A 17602-nucleotide genomic window follows, 5' to 3' on the forward strand; every position below is an offset into this window, starting at 1 on the left:
CATATATCCAAGGGCAGCATATCCCTACCAGCCTTATTTTGTTCATTTTAGTTCAGTCTCTCAGTCGTGTCCAACTCTGTTCCACCCCATGGACTGCAGCATGCCAGGCTTCCCTGTCCATCACCACCCACTGGAACTTGCTCAAACTCGTGTCCTTTGAGTCATTGATGCCATTCAACCATCTTATCCTCTGTTGTCCTCTACTCCTCCTGTCTTCAATCTTTCCCAGCATCAGGATCTTTTCCAATGGGTCAGTTCTTCACATCAGGTGGCCAAAGTATTGGATGGCTTCAGCATCAGTCCTTCCAAAGAATATTCAGGACTGATTTCTTTTAGGATTGACTGGTTTGATCTCCTTGCAGTCCAAGGGACTCTCAAGAGTCTTCTCCAACACCACAGTTCAAAAGGATCAATTCTTTGGCGCTCAGCTTTCTTTATAGTACAACTGTTACATCCATACATGACTACTGGAAAAACAATAGTTTTGAATAGACAGAACTTTGTCAGCAAAGTAATGTCTCTGCTTTTTAATATGCTGTCTAAGTTGGTCATAGCTTTTCTTCCAAGGAGCAAGCATCTTTTAATTTCATGGCTGCAGTCACCATTTGCAGTGATTTTGGAGCCCAAGAAAATAAAGCCTGTCACTGTTTCCATTTTTTGTCCATCTATTTGCCATGAAGTGATGGGATCAGACGCCATGATCTTAGTTTTTTGAATGTTGAGTTTTAAGCCAGCTTTTTCACTCTCCTCTTTCACTTTCATCAAGAGGCTCTTTAGTTCTTTGCTTTCTGCTATAAGGGTGGTGTCATCTGTAAATCTGAGGTTGTTGATATTTCTCCCAGCAATCTTGATTCCAGCTTGTGCTTCTTCCAGCTCAGCGTTCCTCATGATGTACTCTGCATACAAGTTAAATAAACAGGGTGATAATATACAGCCTTGATGTACTCCTTTCCCTATTTGGAACCAGTCTGTTGTTCCATGTCTGGTTCTAACTGTTGCTACTTGACCTGCATACAGATTTCTCAGGGGGCAGGTAAGGTGGTCTGGAATTCCCATCTCTTGAAGAATTTTCCACAGTTCGTTGTAATCCACACAGTCAAATGCTTTGGTGTAGTCAATAAAGCAGAAGTAGATGTTTTTCTGGAACTCTCTTGCTTTTTTGATGATTCAACAGATGTTGGCAATTTGATGTCTGGTTCCTCTGCCTTTTCTAAATCCAGCTTGAACATCTGGAAGTTCACAGTTCATGTACTGTTGAAGCCTGGCTTGGAGAATTTTGAGCATGACTTTACTTTGTTAGCGTGTGAGATGAGTGCAATTGCACGGTAGTTTGAACATTCTTTGGCATTGCCTTTCTTTGGGATTGGAATGAATCCTGACCTTTTCCAGTCCCGTGGCCACTGCTGAGTTTTCCAAATTTGCTGGCAGGTTGAAAGCGGCACTGTAGCAGCAGCATCTTTTGGGATCTGAAATAGCTCAACTGGAATTCTGTCACCTCCACTAGCTTTATTCATAGTGATGCTTCCTAAGGCCCATTTGACTTCTTTTGTTAAGTGCATATAGTTTATCATAAACCTACTTGATTGAACTACTTTCACATAAATAGGCTGAAAATAATCCACAAGTCTACCGTTAAAAAAAAAACACAGAAAATCTCTGTCTTGTCCCTCATCTTTCATTTAAGCAATCCCAAATTTATTTAGCTCAATTTCATCATAAGGAATGACAGTATGGATAAGATCTTGATTGTGATAGGTATGCTTTCTTTCTCTTTGCTCTAAAGCGTTCACCTGAACACACTGTCCCATCTTCTGTCCCAGTCAGAGGATTTCTGAACATACCCACAAAATGGCAAATACTAATGAACCCAAGAGTCTCAGATTGTAGGAATCTAATCATCGTGATGGAAGGGAGAGTAAGGTGAAAGCCTCTTACCTTACTCTTTCTTGGAACTTTTAATTGTTAGAAGTGTTCTGAAAATTACCTATTAAAAGTTCAGTGTTTCTGTAAACAAATGGCCTGAAGCATCAATATAAACATCATCAAATGTATTTACTGTTTTCAGAAAATTGAGCTTCTCTTGCCTTTACTGTGAATAGAAGAGTGACTGTCATTTCTTGGGCTCCTACTCTGTGCTAAGCACTTACAATATCTCATCTCTCATAGTTAAAATGATGCTTTAATGCATGTATTATTACTTCCATTTCATGTTCAGTTTCAACTGCTGAATAACTTATCTGAGGGCACCAAGCTAGAACGGGTATAAGCAGGGATTTTAACCCAAGTTAGTCTGATTCCAAAGCCTTTTCATTTTTTTCACCAGGTGTCTTGAGAATGAAAAAAGATATTTTTTTTAAATTGTTAAAGTTACACATGTTCATTATAGGAAGCTTGGAAAACAGACAAAATGATAAGAAAAAAATCACTCATAATTCTTCACCCCAAGGATAATCAGTACTAAATTTTATTTTTCTTTCTAAGCTAGTGAAAGTGAAGTCGCTCAGTCGTGTCCGACTCTTTGCGACCCGGTGGACTGTAGCCCACCAGGCTCCTCTGTCCATGGGATTCTCCAGGCAAGAATACTGGAGTGGGTTGCCATTTCCTTCTCCAAGCTAAAGAAAGCTATAATTTATATATCTTAGAGAGAGTATTGTTCTTCAGAGTTGTCATCCTTGAAGTGTATTCATGTTCTCTAACAACAGTTGCCATTGCTTAAAGCATTTTTAGAACCTTATTCAGAGCCAATTTAGGTACTAAATTCTTTGTAGATTCCCATGCACTGGGTACTTTGGTAGAGACATAGCAAAGACAATGTATCCATTCCCTAAATGCTTGTCAGAATAATATATTTTATGTTCTACCTTTTGTGCCTTCTAAAATTATATGCTGCAAATATTTGACCATCCTGTAAAGAATACCATCATTACCCTCTCTAAGGACCATAAACATCTTCTGCCACTTCTGTTGTGGTAGGAGATGGAGTTTACCAAAATGCTACTTCCTCCCGTGTCAAAGATTGATGGACATTTTGGGTTATATTTAAAAGTCTTTATTAAAAATTAAATTTATAAATGTTTACTATCTCATTTGACAACTCATGTTATTTATTACAGAGTCCACACAACAATCTTTGCCTTTTGTGGTACATAAAGAAAATCAAAGAATTGTTTTTGTCAAAAGTTTGAAAAAGCACATTTTAAAATCAATGTCTTTTTAATGGAAGTGTTATAGTCACTGAATGATTTCCCTCCAAGGAGCTTCTGTAAAAGCAAATATATCTTAAGTGTGATGAACTGATCTTTAAATAAAGTCGGTAGCATCTTGTGTCAAGGTAAATGTTTCTTAAAGAAGCAGGCATGCATGAGCACAGACACACACATACGTAAAAGAAAAGATTGCTATCGAAATGACCGTTGGTATACTTTATTAAAGTGAAGAAAGTCAAGTAGTTGAAGAAGAAAGTCAAGTGCCAGCTGAGTTTTCATCTCTTTGGTTTATTGTACACAACACTGTTGCTTTCAGAAAACAAACCTAACCCTCAACTCAAGCATCTCCCTTGTGGTCTGGTTTCTGCCTTATTTTTCACAGTCTTATCTACCCCACCGGCTTAGCACAGTACCCTCTTCCCAGACTGCTGGGCACCTGGGGCACCAGGACCCTGGGTCCTAAGATTGGCTCAGAGTTCTTCGGGGCCCCACCACAAATGGGGGCCCACCGGGCATGCGCAGTTGTCCTAGGGGCTGTGCTCTTCCCTGGTTTTCCGATTGCCAGGATTTCCTGAGACTTCACCAGGCTCTCAGAGCTCATCACAAAGTGTAGGCTTTGTCTTGTGTTGATATCCTGGGCACATTCATAGCATCTGGCATTGTGTTCAGTCAGCGTGTTAGCAAAATGAAGGGTTACAATATATTCTCTCAGAAATGGACTGTTGGAAGGATAAGTTAGTCCGATTGAAAGAGAGTCAGAATAGAATTGTGGATTAGAATCTCAGAGCTTAAAAGAGCCTCTCAGTCAGTCCTCTCACTTAAAGATGAAACCCGGAGCAGTCAGCTGACTTGGAGAAGGTCACCCAGAGAGTTGGCACCAAGCCAGGCCCAGCATCCGGCATCCTGAGGTCTTGTCCCGTCCTTCCCGGCTCTCACTCGTGTCATCTTTCCCTGGTTGTTTCAGGGAGGTTGAGCTGACTTTGCAGGATCAGTGACCAGAGCTTTTGAAGCCCCACTCAGAGCTTAACAGAGCAGCAGATGCAGAGGGATTCTCAGGGAAGGCTTGGAGAGATTGTGGACTTAGTGAGTGTTTGCCTGGTTGACTAACCAGCCCAGCAGCTGTCTCTAATGCCTAAGTGGTTACTAGCTGGGCTTGTATGGATATTACAGGCTATCTTTTGGAAAGGAGACTATCATAGAAACAATAATAACTAACATCTATTTGTGATAAATTAGGCAGGATATCCCTGTGGTTTCGAGTCCAGGCCCTGTGGTCAGATGGTCACAGAATCCCAGCTCCATCACTTGTCCTGTATATTTTTATAAGACAGGTGCTTTCAACTTTCAGTGCCTCATTTTCTTTATCTGCATAATGCCAGCGGCAAAAGTGGTTATCTCAGAGTATTGGCTTCCCTAGTGGCTCAGAAGGTAAAGGATCTGCCTGCATTGCAGGAGACCCAGGTTTGATCCCTGGGCTGGGAGGATCTCCTGGAGAAGGGCATGGCAACCTACTCCAGTATTCTTGCTTGGCAAATCCCATGGACAGAGGGCCCTGGCAGGCTACAGTCCATAGAATGGCAAAGAGTCAGACATCAATGAGTGACTGACACTTTCACTTTCTTTCAGAGTATTGTAGACTTAACTCATGGAAGCCCTGGAACAATACCAAGCAATAAATGTTAGCTATTGTTATTATTAAAATGTCACTGCTGTGAATAGTAAATTCATTGCACAAATTATATACTATCTGGTCTTGCCAACATCTCTGTGAGGAAGCTGCTATTATTATCCTCCATTTTACAGTTGAGTAGACTGAGGCACAGAGAGGTACCCCACCCACACAGTTTTAAGTCACGGGTAAGACAGCCTGAGCTTGGATGTGAGTGTGAGGAAGATGAGCAGTGTGGCTTTGAAACGTGAGATCTGATTTCCCAAATTTCTTTTTTTCCCCCAGAGCACTCCAGACCCTGGCCACTTTCAGGACTATCTCCGTGGATTCCCAGGTAAGCAGAGGTGGTCCCTCCCTTCTCTGTGTCCTCCTCCTGCCCACATGGCCGGCTGCCTCTGCACCTGTCGCTGATTCCCAGGGGTTTTGTCATAGCCTGTCAATCTTCAAGGGTTTTAGCACCAGAACGCTTATGTATGGGTTCGCAAGCTGAAGGGCCAAGTTGCTGGTGCTGGGGTGGGAGGGGGGCGTAGGGGAGAGCAACAGAGGACTGGAAGCACTGCTGCCCCACCCACGTGCACCTTCTCCACCTGCCTCACCGGTTCTGTAGTGTAGTTTCATGCATGTAAAATACTTCAAAGTGCCAGGGGGAAAAGTCTTTTAGAGATCCTTGTGTTGTAGAAAGGAATTATAGTTAAGAGGGGCAGGCTCTGGAGCCAAACTACTTGGTTTTCCCTCCTTGCACTGATAACCATGTTTGGTGTTGTTGAAAAGCTTGGTTCCCTGAATCTAGAAGTCTGGTTTGCAGTCTTCAGTGCTCACTCAGTGCTGACTTGGAGTGGAAGGACACAGCCTTTTGAGCCAGACAACCTGGCTTTGCATTCTCTTCTGCTGCCTAGTAACTGTAGTGTCTCTGCGTGTCCCCAGCCTCTCTGAGCCTCAGTTTCATCCTCTCTAATATGGAGCTAATTATACCCATCTCTGCAAGAGTTGTTGGGATTTGTGTAAAGTGGACTGCATAAGATTGACATTCAATTCAATGGCAATTATTATTATTAGTTATTGATATTTGAATGGGCTCATAACAAGTATTTTCTGGAGGGGAAAGCATGCTTTTTTTTTTTAATCCACATACTTTCCCTGAAATATTTTCATTTTCTCCACCAGCAGTCTTGCTTGTTTAAAGTAATTTGCTTAGCAAGCCATATATTCATTGTGAAAAGATCATCTCTGATAGAACCTGTCAAATGATTATAAATTCCAAATTGAAGTAGTCCAAAATAAAGAGGTCTTATTCCACGTGAATGTCTCCATGAATACTTAAGCTTGATTCTTTTTCTAAAACCCTGAAACTTCAGGAGTAAGATGACTGTAACTTTTTGGAAAAGAGTCATTAACATTGGTGGGAGTTGGTTGTCTTCCATTAATGGAATAGAATATTTTACTTCCTCATATCTGAAATCTGAATCACCATAAAAACATTTTCTTTATTGTTGTTCAAAGGGAATTATTATGGAAACTACTGACTGATTTTTCTCTCTCTCCCTCTCTGTGTCACACATACACACACACACACACACACACTTTAGTTTTTCTTTCCCTTAGGCAACTGAAGAGTTACTATGTAAATTTCTGGCAGCCTTCTCCCCATCAGACAAGCAAGGGCACAATCAATTCCTGTTTTCTTGGAATGTACCAAATAATCAGAAACTGATTATTCTGCTTGAAGGCAACAAGCAGCTTGATGGAAAGATGTACCAATTGAAAACAATTCTGATCATATTTTTGTCAGGAGAATGAGATGCCTCCAGCTGTCTGTCACTAATTATATTAGAGGTAGAAAGCAGGAATGTTTTGGCCTGCAAAAGATCACTCTAGTCTCATGTTGGAACACTAGTGTTACTGGCTGCTTATCCCAGAACAGTGACATTGGGCATCCATTCTGTAACTCATCTTGCCAATTGGTCACAGTCTGAAACATGTCACATGAGCACACTTAAGGAATTTTCTAATTATAGTTCAGAGGCTTTACTTTTATCTTTTTATGTTCATTCTGCAGACATCACTGATGGAAATGATTTCTCCCTCAGCCTAATCCTATTGCCGGCAGTTACAAAAGAACAGAGAGATGGCAAATGAAACCCACAGTAACTGAAGAGGTGTCCGAATTCAATTAGGAAGCGACCTCTCCCATGTGGATGCATAAGCCATATAAATCCATTTTAATTGTGATCTGTGGTACTTATCTGGTCATGTTTATTTTGGATGCAAGTGCCAAAGCTGGATTTAGACCAGAACTCCAGATCTTCAAGCTCTAATGACTAATTTGGGTATCCATTGAATCCCTTAATTCATTTCTTAATTAGTTCTCCCAGAATTAGAGTTGCTTGGTTATAATCATTTTCACAAAATTTTCCAATAAAAACAAGCATACATAGATTTTTTTCCCCCTATGGTTCACACATTTGCTATGGTCTTAAAGAATTGTTCTTGTTGTTATCAAAATTATAACAATGACAATAACAAAACTAACATGTTGCCAGGCAATAGAATATGAAGTGAGGCACCAGGAACTGGTTTTGATTCCCAGCTCAACTATTTACAGTCATGGGATCTGGGCCAAGTTGCTTTCCCTGTATTTCAGTTTCCTTTTGTAAATGGGAGGAATAATAGTACCTACCTCATAGGGTTGTTTTAAGGCTTGAAAAAGCATTGCATGTATGAACTAACATGCAGACAGTCCCTGGCACTATGATAGATGCTACTTATTATGTTTATTGTTCATAAGACAGTAGGAGACTGATGGGCAGATTTGCTGGTGCCACAATATTGTCATCCAAGTTTGTCCCATTTATGTCATCCATTTGGGGATCACTCATGATGGTAATGATACGTTGGGGACTCTGAGGTTGAAATTAATCTCTGTTGTTTGTATTTGTACACCTCAGTTTAGCTTAGGATTAACATTTTTGGCTTTCCATGCTTGATCAATATGAAACCTTTTGGTGTAAAATTGCTTTAAAATTTGAATGAACATTTTGTTCTCTCAGTAGGCACAATACTGGTCCTCATTAAAATGAAAAATACAGTTATGATATGTAAAAAATATATGTGGTGGGGAGAGGAGGCTTGGGGGAATTGACTTCAGTAAATTCATTGGAAACTTTCATACTATTTTTTAACAGTTAAATGCATTTAATGTCTTAGTTCAAATTTAATCAGTGTGCAGGAGTAAAAGTCTAGGGAAAGATAAATCTAGTAATTTAATGAGCTTTCCTCATGGCTACATAAGAGTTTATTTTAAAATTGATTGCCAAGTGATTCACTAGAATTACCTTTCTTAAGTTTTTTTTTCCCCCCAGAAACTAAGGTTGGTCCAGCAGTTCTACTCTCATGCATGCACAGGTGTGCACTTGTGTGTATATGCTAGAGAAATGTGCACTCACATATATCCAGAGATGTGTAAGTTGTTCTTAGCAGCATATCTTATATTCATCTCAACTTAGAAACAGAATAGCCATCCGTTGTAGAATAGATGAATAAACTGTGCAGTAATAAGAAGAAGTTATGATTCTATAATTATAGGATGGAATATTATACAGCAATGAAAAAAGAAAACTTGGAGCTACACACAATAACAGGGATAAATCCTAAGACATAATGTTGAAAGAAAGAAAATACAGAAGACTACATAGCAATCTTATTTCATTTGTGCAAAGTGTGAAAACAGACAAAAACTACACTCTGTTGCTAAAGGGTATGGACAAAAGTGACCAGGAATTTACTGCTGAACAAATCCCTTCTAAAGGAGAGTGTGCTGGGGAAAACAGAAGAGCTGTGGGACTCCTGTGAGTCCTGGCGATATTCTGGTTTTTGACTGGAGCTTGTAGGTGCGGGGGCTTCCCAGGTCAGTAGTAAAGAATTCCCTGACAATGTAGGAGACACGGGAGACACAGGTTCAATCCTGGATCAGGAAGATTCTCTTGGGGGAGGAAATGGCAACCCACTCCAGTATCCTCACCTGGAGAAGTCCATGGACAGAGGAACCTGGCAGGCTACAGTCCATAAGGTCACAAAGAGTCAGACACATCTGAGTGGCTGAGCATACGCACATAGTTGCATGGGTAAAACACTGTATTATTATTATATCTATATATCTATATAGATATATATCTATATATATCTATATCTATATGAAAGTGAAAGTGAGGTCGTGTCCAACTCTTTGTGACCCCGTGGCCTGTAGCCTACCAGGCTTCTCGGTCCATGGGATTTTCCAGGCAAGAATACTGGAGTGGATTACGATTTCCTTCTCCAGGAGATCTTCCCCACCCAGAGATTGAACCTGGGTCTCCCGCATTGTAGGCAGACGCTTTACCGTCTGAGCCACCAGGGAACATTATATATATAATGTTAATTATATTTATATTAATTACATTAATGTTTTATCTGCTTTTCTGGTTGTAGGTTAGAGTTCATAATTTTAAAAGTTTTTTAAAAAGGCAGAATAAACTCTCTCCAACCCAGGGTGGTTTATCCTTGTCCTGCATAGTTTTAGGCCAAGAGATTCCTGTGGTTATAAGTGGCTCTAGAAGTAAACTACTGCCTCCCTGCCTGGCAAAGTGGCCTCTAAAGTAGAATATGCACCCCAGGGAGCTCTTGAGAAGATCCATTTGGTTGAGAAGGAAATTGATTAGAACTTGCGTTTACTTTCATCTCATTATCATGAAACATTATGATAACAGGTAACTGTATTGACACTGGCATCCTTGCTGAGTCCACGTGTCAGATGTTCAAGTATCACCTGGAGGGAGGGAGGCAAGACCTCCTCTTCACAGTGGCTTCCCCTCTGGTTCATCTGCCTTGGTTATTGTATGGAATATATCATACCTGGTCACCTGGATTTACAAATTCAATGTTTTACTTTTAACAAACCCTCACAAACTGTCTTAAATAGAGTCTTCAAAGAATTCCCATAAATTGAAAATAGTTTTAAATTTGCATGCAAGAAAATGGCAAAGTTTAACATGAACTTTGTTGGCCCCGGTGTGAGGTAATGACCATGATCAGTTGAATCAGATCTGGCAAGAAGCTGACCACCAAAATTCTAAATTATCTGAAAGATGTATAGATTTACATCCACTGTGGTTAATCTTGAACCTTGTCCTGAGTATGTTGTTTTGAGACATCGCAAAATAGTACATCAATTCTGTCATTCTTTTCTATTTTAATCATGTTTTATAAGATATATAACATGTTAGTACAATAACATATATATATGAATTGTAAACAAACAAGGAAACTTTTTTGTTCCAACATCTAGGATGAAAATACCTTGAACTTCACTGTCATGCAGTTCAAAGGCTACTCCTTGCCAACTGTTAAAATGTGTAGAATAGAGTAAACTTGCTATCCATATCAAAAAGATGCACTTCTTAGCCTTAATTTTTTTTACTGGTAAATATCAACAGTAAGGCAAGGGTTTATATATTTTACTTTACTAAGACTTTCCCCAAGCCCTTGGCTTGCAGTTGGGTAGGAGAAAATGAAAAGGGGTATATACTCAGAATGGCTCTGTTTTTCTGTTTCGTTTATATTCCCTGTAAGATTCCTTTATGGTTACATCTATGCATACCCACCAAGGTGCAGTGGACAGGGTGCTTGACCAGCAGTCAGGAGACCTGATTCTGAGCCTGGTTCTGCCAGTAGCCAGCAGCCAGGCCACAGCACAGAGGCGGGATCCTCCCTGAGCTGTCTTTGCCTTTTCTCTATCATGAGGGTTGTGATAGCAACCCTTCCCTGACCTGGCACAGGGATCACATATGAGAGCCTCTTTAAAATGGAGTTTCCTTCAAACAGAAGGAATTATGGTCCTGTCCCTTCTATTTCAGGCTTTCCAGGTAGTGCTAGCGGTAAAGAACCTGCCTGCCAATGCAGGAGACATGGGTTCGATCCCTGGGTAGGGAAGATCCCCTGGAGGAGGGCATGGCAACCCACTCCAGTATTCTTGCCTGGAGAATCCCATGGACAGAGGAGCTTGGCAGGCTACAGTCCAGGGGGTCACAAAGAGTCAGACACAACTTAGCAACATTTATAACTTCTTATTAAAGTGCTGACATCTTTAACTTACAGAGCTCTTTTTATTGGAAGCTACAGAAACTGACTGGCTAGCTTAAATCAAAATATACTTATTTTTGAATTGTTTTATTGGGAGTACCTATAGGATTGAAGGGACTTCCTAGGTAGTGCAGTGATAAAGAATCTGCCTGCCAGTGCAGGAGACACAGGAGGTACAGGTTCCATCTCTGGGTTGGGAAGATCCCCTGGAGGAGGAAATGACAACCCACTCCAGTATTCTTGCCTGAAAAATCCCATGGACAGAGGTGCCTGGTGGGCTACCGTCCAAAGGGTCACAAAGAGCCGGACGCTGAACACGCACGTGCACTCACAGAATTGAAGGGATGGTGGAGTCTTCGAACTGCACAAAGGGCCACCGCCAGGGAAGGCCTTGCAGTCTTAGCATTGGCCTCTGGGGCCTCTTCTCTAAGGCAGCGCTGCCAGTGTGGTGGGTCACCGATGACTTCTGCCCTCTGGGGTTCATGGTTCCAAATCTGAGGCTCCATGAAGGGGAAATCTAATTTATCCAACTTGGGTTGATGAATCGCCTTTTGACCAGTCAGCCTCAGGTGAGGAGATGAGGTCACAGAGGATGCACAAGATTCCTGGGATCTCTGGCTCTGCATGTCTGGGCCCTCTCAGAAAATCGGGCATCCCTGTGAGCTTCTGCCTACCATTGGTATTAATGTTTCCATAGTTACTAATGATTCAACTCTCTTTAAGGGATTTGAATTAAAAGAATCAGAGAAATATTAATACAAGTATGGAAGTATATACAAGTGTTTTTTTCAATCAATGTCAATGCACCTAATTGAGCCTGGGTTTCTCATATATTTCTTGAGGTAAACACTGGACTTGAAATCACTTTCATTAGATGCTGAAAATTCTCTGAAGGTCCCAAGGGGTCCTCCTGCCCAGGCCACTTCTCTAAGGTTTGACTCCATTTCTGCCTTTAGCTACTGCTTTACCTCTTGTTAGAAGAAAGTGAAGTTGCTCAGTCGTGTCCGACTCTTTGCAAGAGTAGCCTATAGCCCATCAGGCTCCTCTGTCCATGGGATTTTCCAGGCAGTAGTACTGAAGTGGACTGGCATTTCCTTCTCCAGGGGATCTGCCCAACCCAGGGATTGAACCCGGGTCTCCTGCATTGTAGACAGACACTTTACCATCTGAGCCACCAGGGAAGTCTTTCTTGTTAGAAAGAAGGTATTAAATCAATTTTAGCATTCCTAATGCTGATGCTCTTCTTACTGACAGCTTGACTTGCCCTAAAATTTTATGGAATGTGGAAAGAAGGTAAGAGAGGTGCAGAGTCTGTGTACCACAGACAAGTCATCATACCAATCTTGTGAGCCTATCAAAGTATATTTGAATATATCACAGCCATTCCTAGACAGACATAAATAGCTGTCTCACACCCTCACACCAAAAGGGTATTCAGTGCTTACCATTTGTTCTATCAGGGCTCAAGTAGATACGTGCAATATTCCAATAATGGAAAAGATGAAAATGTTTATATCCCTGAGAAATCAATGCATATCTTCCAAAACAAGTTAACTATTGCTATCAAATATTGCCCTGGCAAGTCCTAAATGGATATTGTCCCCTTAGGAACAGTCACTATATAGCTATAAAGAGAACAGAAATTCTTTGTTTTTTAAGCATATAGACTTAATGTAATGACCACATTTTAGGTTGTTAACACGCAGTTAAATTTCTTTAAATCAAAAGACAAGTTCCTTCTTAGAGAAGGAGTACCACTGAAGAAAGAGATGTGGTAAAAACAATCATTATTTTACCCAGTTTCCATTTTCCCAAGTTGCTGAGTTATAACATAGTCTATGATTATACTTTTTAAACCAGCTCTCAATAGATTACCAACCCAGTGCCTCACACTGGTTAGCTTATAAGGATGATTTATTATTCGTCAGATTTTAAATGCTGACCCATGAAATGCTAAAATTGTATTGGCAGCTGTTGTCCAAAGGTTTGCAGATGTCCTGACTAATGCTTTGAAAGTCCAGCATTAGCAGTAAATCACAGCATACGTAATTTTTCAATAAAGTAATGGAAAGGATTTTGCATTCTAGGTCCTCTAAGCTTTGGAATTTGGAAGTTACTTACATGGGAAATTAAAAGGGTAAAATGTTCTCGGGCTTTAACTCTTGAATTTGGGGCCAGCACAGTCAATAGCTAAAGCATCTTGGTAGCTTTATTCTCCTAACCCTGAGATCTCTTGGCTCTGAGAACTGACGAAGTTGCCAAGTATAGGCCTAATTGCATTCCTAGCTACTGAGAAAAAAATGTTTTTTTCCTTTTCTTTCAAAGAAATACCTTGAGCATTAACATTTTCTGGAATAGCAGAATTGTTTATAAGACTTTTGCAGAGGTTTCTGAAAAGAGAGCTTGAAGAGGGCTCTGGCAGCCAATTAAGAAGCATGCGCTGCTCACCTAGAGTAACAAAGAGTTAGGGAGAGGAAACCAACAAGTGAAAAGAGATGTGGCTTTGTCCTCTCAGCTTGCTCTCTGATTAATGAGCTGATGTTCTCTTTTTTTCTTCTCTATGTTCTACTCAAAGATGTAGCAAAATAGTGCATGATATATTCAGCTAGCCCCATGATAGACCACCAGCTGAGTATAAGTTTTGTTCACTAGTATTTCCAGTGCTGTGACCAGTACTTGATACATAAGAAATGTTCAATTAGTATTTGTTGAATGAAGGAATGTATTCAGGCAGGTCTCTCTATGATCTGTAAATTGGTGATTTGTATATTGGGCCAAACATCTTGGAATGTGAAGTCAAGTGGACCTTAGGAAGTATCACTACAAGTAAAGCTAGTGGAGGTGATGGAATTCCAGTGGAGCTATTTCAAATCCTGAAAAATGATGCTGTGAAAGTGCTGCACTCAATATGCCAGCAAATTTGGAAAACTCAGCAGTGGCCACAGGACTGGAAAAGGTCAGTTTTCATTCCAATCCCAAAGAAGGCAATGCCAAAGAATGCTCAAACTACCGCACAATTGCACTCATCTCACACGCTAGTAAAGTAATGCTCAAAATTCTCCAAGCCAGGCTTCAGCAATACGTGAACCGCAAACTTCCAGTTTTGTTCAAGCTGGTTTTAGAAAAGGCAGAGGAACCAGACATCAAATTGCCAACATCCACTGGATCATCGAAAAAGCAAGAGAGTTCCAGAAAAAACATGTACTTCTGCTTTATTGACTATGGCAAAGCCTTTGACTGCGTGGATCACAATAAACTGTGGAAAATTCTGAAAGAGATGGGAATACCAGACCACCTGACCTGCCTCTTGAGAAACCTGTATGCAGGTCAGGAAGCAACAGTTAGAACTGGACATGGAACAATAGACTGGTTCCAAATTGGGAAAGGAGTACGTCAAGGCTGTATATTGTCACCCTGCTTATTTAACTTATATGCAGAATACATAATGAGAAATGCTGGGCTGGATGAAGCATAAGCTGGAATCAGGTTTGCCAGAAGAAATATCAATAACCTCAGATTTACAGATGATACCACCCTTATGACAGAAAGTGAAGAAGAACTAAAGACCCTCTTGATGAAAATGAGAGGAGAGTGAAAAAGTTGGCTTAAAGCTCAACATTCAGAAAACTAAGATCATGGCATCAGGTCCCATCACTTCATGGCAAATAGATGGGGAAACAGTGGAAACAGCGACTGACTTTTTTTGGGGGGGGGCTCCAAAATCACTGCAGATGGTGACTGCAGCCATGAAATTAAAAGACGCTTACTCCTTGGAAGGAAAGTTATGACCAACCTAGACAGCATATTAAAAACGACATTATTTTGTCAACAAATGTCTATCTAGTCAAGGCTATGGTTTTTCCAGTAGTCATATATGGATGTGAAAGTTGGACTATCAAGAAAGCTGAGCACCAAAGAATTGATGCTTTTGAACTGTGGTGTTGGAGAAGACTCTTGAGAGTCCCTTGGACTGAAAAGAGATCCAACCAGTCTATCCTAAAGGAGATCAGTCCTGGGTGTTCATTGGAAGGACTGATGTTGAAGCTGAAACTCCAATATTTTGGCCACCTGATGCGAAGAGCTGACTCATTTGAAAAGACCCTGATGTTGGGAAGGATTGAAGGCGGGAGGAGAAGGGGACGACAGAGGATGAGATGGTGAGATGGCATTACCGACTCAATGGACATGAGTTTGAGTAAACTCTGGGAGTTGGTGATGGACAGGGAGGCCTGGCGAGCTGCGGTTCATGGGGTCGCAAAGAGTTGGAGAAGACTGAGTGACTAACTGATACTGAACTGATACTGATATTGGGCCAGGTATACTCAGAGCTTCCCAGGTGGCACTAGTGGCAAAGAACCCGCCTGCCAATGCAGGAGACATAAGAGATGCAGGTTTGATCCTTGGGTTTGTAAGATCTCCTGGAGGAGGGCATGGAAACCCACTCTAGTATTCTGCCCTGGAGAATCCCATGGACAGAGGAATCTAGTGGGCTGCAATCCATAGGATCACACAGAGCCAGACACATCTGAAGCAACTTAGCATGCACATACTCTAGGCGAGATTAATTCTGATCAAGGACTCAATATCTAAATTTCATAGACTGTGATTTTCCAATATGATGGAGAATTAAGGGCTTGAAGAAACGAACACTTGGAACAACCCAAATACTCAGGAATATAGAAAGGACTGTTACAACCTTCCAGCAGGCTTAACTGACTCTAGAAGTTAGCATATCCAGCTATCGCAGCTTTTCTGAATGTAAATACATTTGCAGAGTTCTTACCATACTGACAGTATCAGTTTCAACTGTACAGAATCTTGCTTTTAACACATCAGTTGGCAAGCACTCAGTGCCAAGGCCAAGGGTTAGCCCTCTGCTTCACTTCCCTTCTCCAAGCTGCAACTTCTCTCACAGAGCCAGGCAGCTGTCTCCCAAATGTACGCTGTCAGTAACATAGGAACCCAGATGACCAAAAGAGGGTAAATCAGCACAAATTTATTGTCAGAGCTGAGAGAAAGAACCTCAGAGTGAATGCTCTGCTGATTGTGGGTCAGAAGTGTTATCTTTGTGTCTCAAGGACAGAACGTTTAATAAAGATTGGGTACAAAATACACATCACCCTTGAGGCATGCTCAACTGTGTCAACCGGAGAACCGTTCCTCAGGATTTACAATTTCCTCTTTTTCCTAAATTAAAAAATGCTAATGTGAACTCTTGACTCTCAACAGCACATGTTATTATTGTATATAGGGCAAAGAGTAAATAAGACACTTGCCTAATGACATAACAGTTCATTTTAACTCGGCAAGCTGGAAGTAATTTTAGCTTGTTTTCTTTTTTTCCATGCTTCTTTATGGAAATAGGCCACAATCATTTTTATTCCACCATTCTTCATTACCTTATGGCATGCTTCCTGTTTATGCTATTAAGAGCTGTTTTTAAAGACCCTTGAGGGATATCCTTTAGCACATTCTTTTTAAAAATAATTATTCATCTGTAGTACTGCTTCAGAATGTCTGAGGGTTTGGAAATATAGAAACTTCTTAATGAGATATGCTTAATGGTCTGTGCAGAGTATTGCAATATTTACACCTAGTTCAGTTAACGTAAATTATATTTAATTAGTCATTCTTGGAAAATAGTAGATATTTTAGAATAGATTCAGTACCTAAAACTCACCATTTGCCTGTTATGTATAGTGAGTGTGTGCATGCTCAGTCATGTCCAACTTTTTGCAACCCCATGGACTGTAGCCCACCAGGCTCCTCTGTCCATGAAATTTTCCAGGCAAGAGTACTGGCGTGGGCTGCCATTTCCTTCTCCAGGCATTATGTATAGTACTTTAGATAAAATTCTATGTGTAGTATTTATAGATTTTAAAAAAAGGTATTTGCAGTGGTATAAAGCAATGCTTAGGGGCTCATAATAATATGAAGAACATGTCTTGTTAGGGTATGACAAACATCCACGTGGTTCAGACTTCTACAAAAAAAATTCTTTATAAACTTTAAAGTGCGATATGAATGGTATCGTTATTTTTACACTTGCGACATGCAGGACTTCTGAGCTGAATGACAGTCTATAACTTGTGTTTTAATGTTGAATATGTTCCTGTTTCAAGTGAAATTTCCTTTTTCACATATAATTCTTGTGTCAGAGACTCCCTGAGTTCCTTAATTGGGTTCCTTCACACAGCACTTGACTTTTGAACACTCCAGACTACACTTGTGCCGGGAGGAGCAGGTTTCACATAATGGTTTAGAAGGCGGTGTGATTTCTAGGAAGAAACCTCGACTTGCATCACAGCTGCACTCTACAGATGATGGCTAAGAGCCCCACCATGGCCATCTCCCAGTCCCACTCGAAGTCCACCTGAAGAGGATTGAGAAATCACTCATTCGTGGCCTTATATGACCCACCTTTGGGTCCTCTGGTCCTACTTTTCCAGCTCTTCTCTTCCAGGATGCTCTCTGCTGCTTCGGCATCTCCAGCAGGCTATTTTAGCCCGTGTCTTGGATGTCTTGGTCACTCTGTCTGTCCTCCCAGCACGACTTCTCTGCGCTCTAGCCTCCTTTGGGGTCTTCAGAGCTACAAGAAACTGGAAGCAAGGAA

The 17602-nt window shown here is 40.9% G+C and overlaps 1 protein-coding gene across 7 annotated transcripts in view; it reads left to right on the forward strand.

The window, feature by feature from the left end:
* SPATS2L (spermatogenesis associated serine rich 2 like) overlaps window positions 1–17602 on the forward strand; it is a 190892-nt gene that overhangs the window by 18983 nt on the left and 154307 nt on the right. For all 7 annotated transcript variants that reach the window (XM_005202655.5, XM_005202660.5, NM_001192987.1 and 4 more), the window contains exon 2: window positions 5161–5209. Coding sequence is in view for 2 of the 7 variants with exons in the window: in XM_005202652.5 (XP_005202709.1) it covers window positions 5161–5209 (49 nt within the window). In the remaining 5 variants the exon portion in view is untranslated. The remainder of the gene's footprint in view (window positions 1–5160; window positions 5210–17602) is intronic.

Source organism: Bos taurus, chromosome 2 (genome assembly GCF_002263795.3).
Source record: "Bos taurus isolate L1 Dominette 01449 registration number 42190680 breed Hereford chromosome 2, ARS-UCD2.0, whole genome shotgun sequence".
NCBI classification, from domain to species: Eukaryota; Metazoa; Chordata; class Mammalia; order Artiodactyla; family Bovidae; genus Bos; species Bos taurus.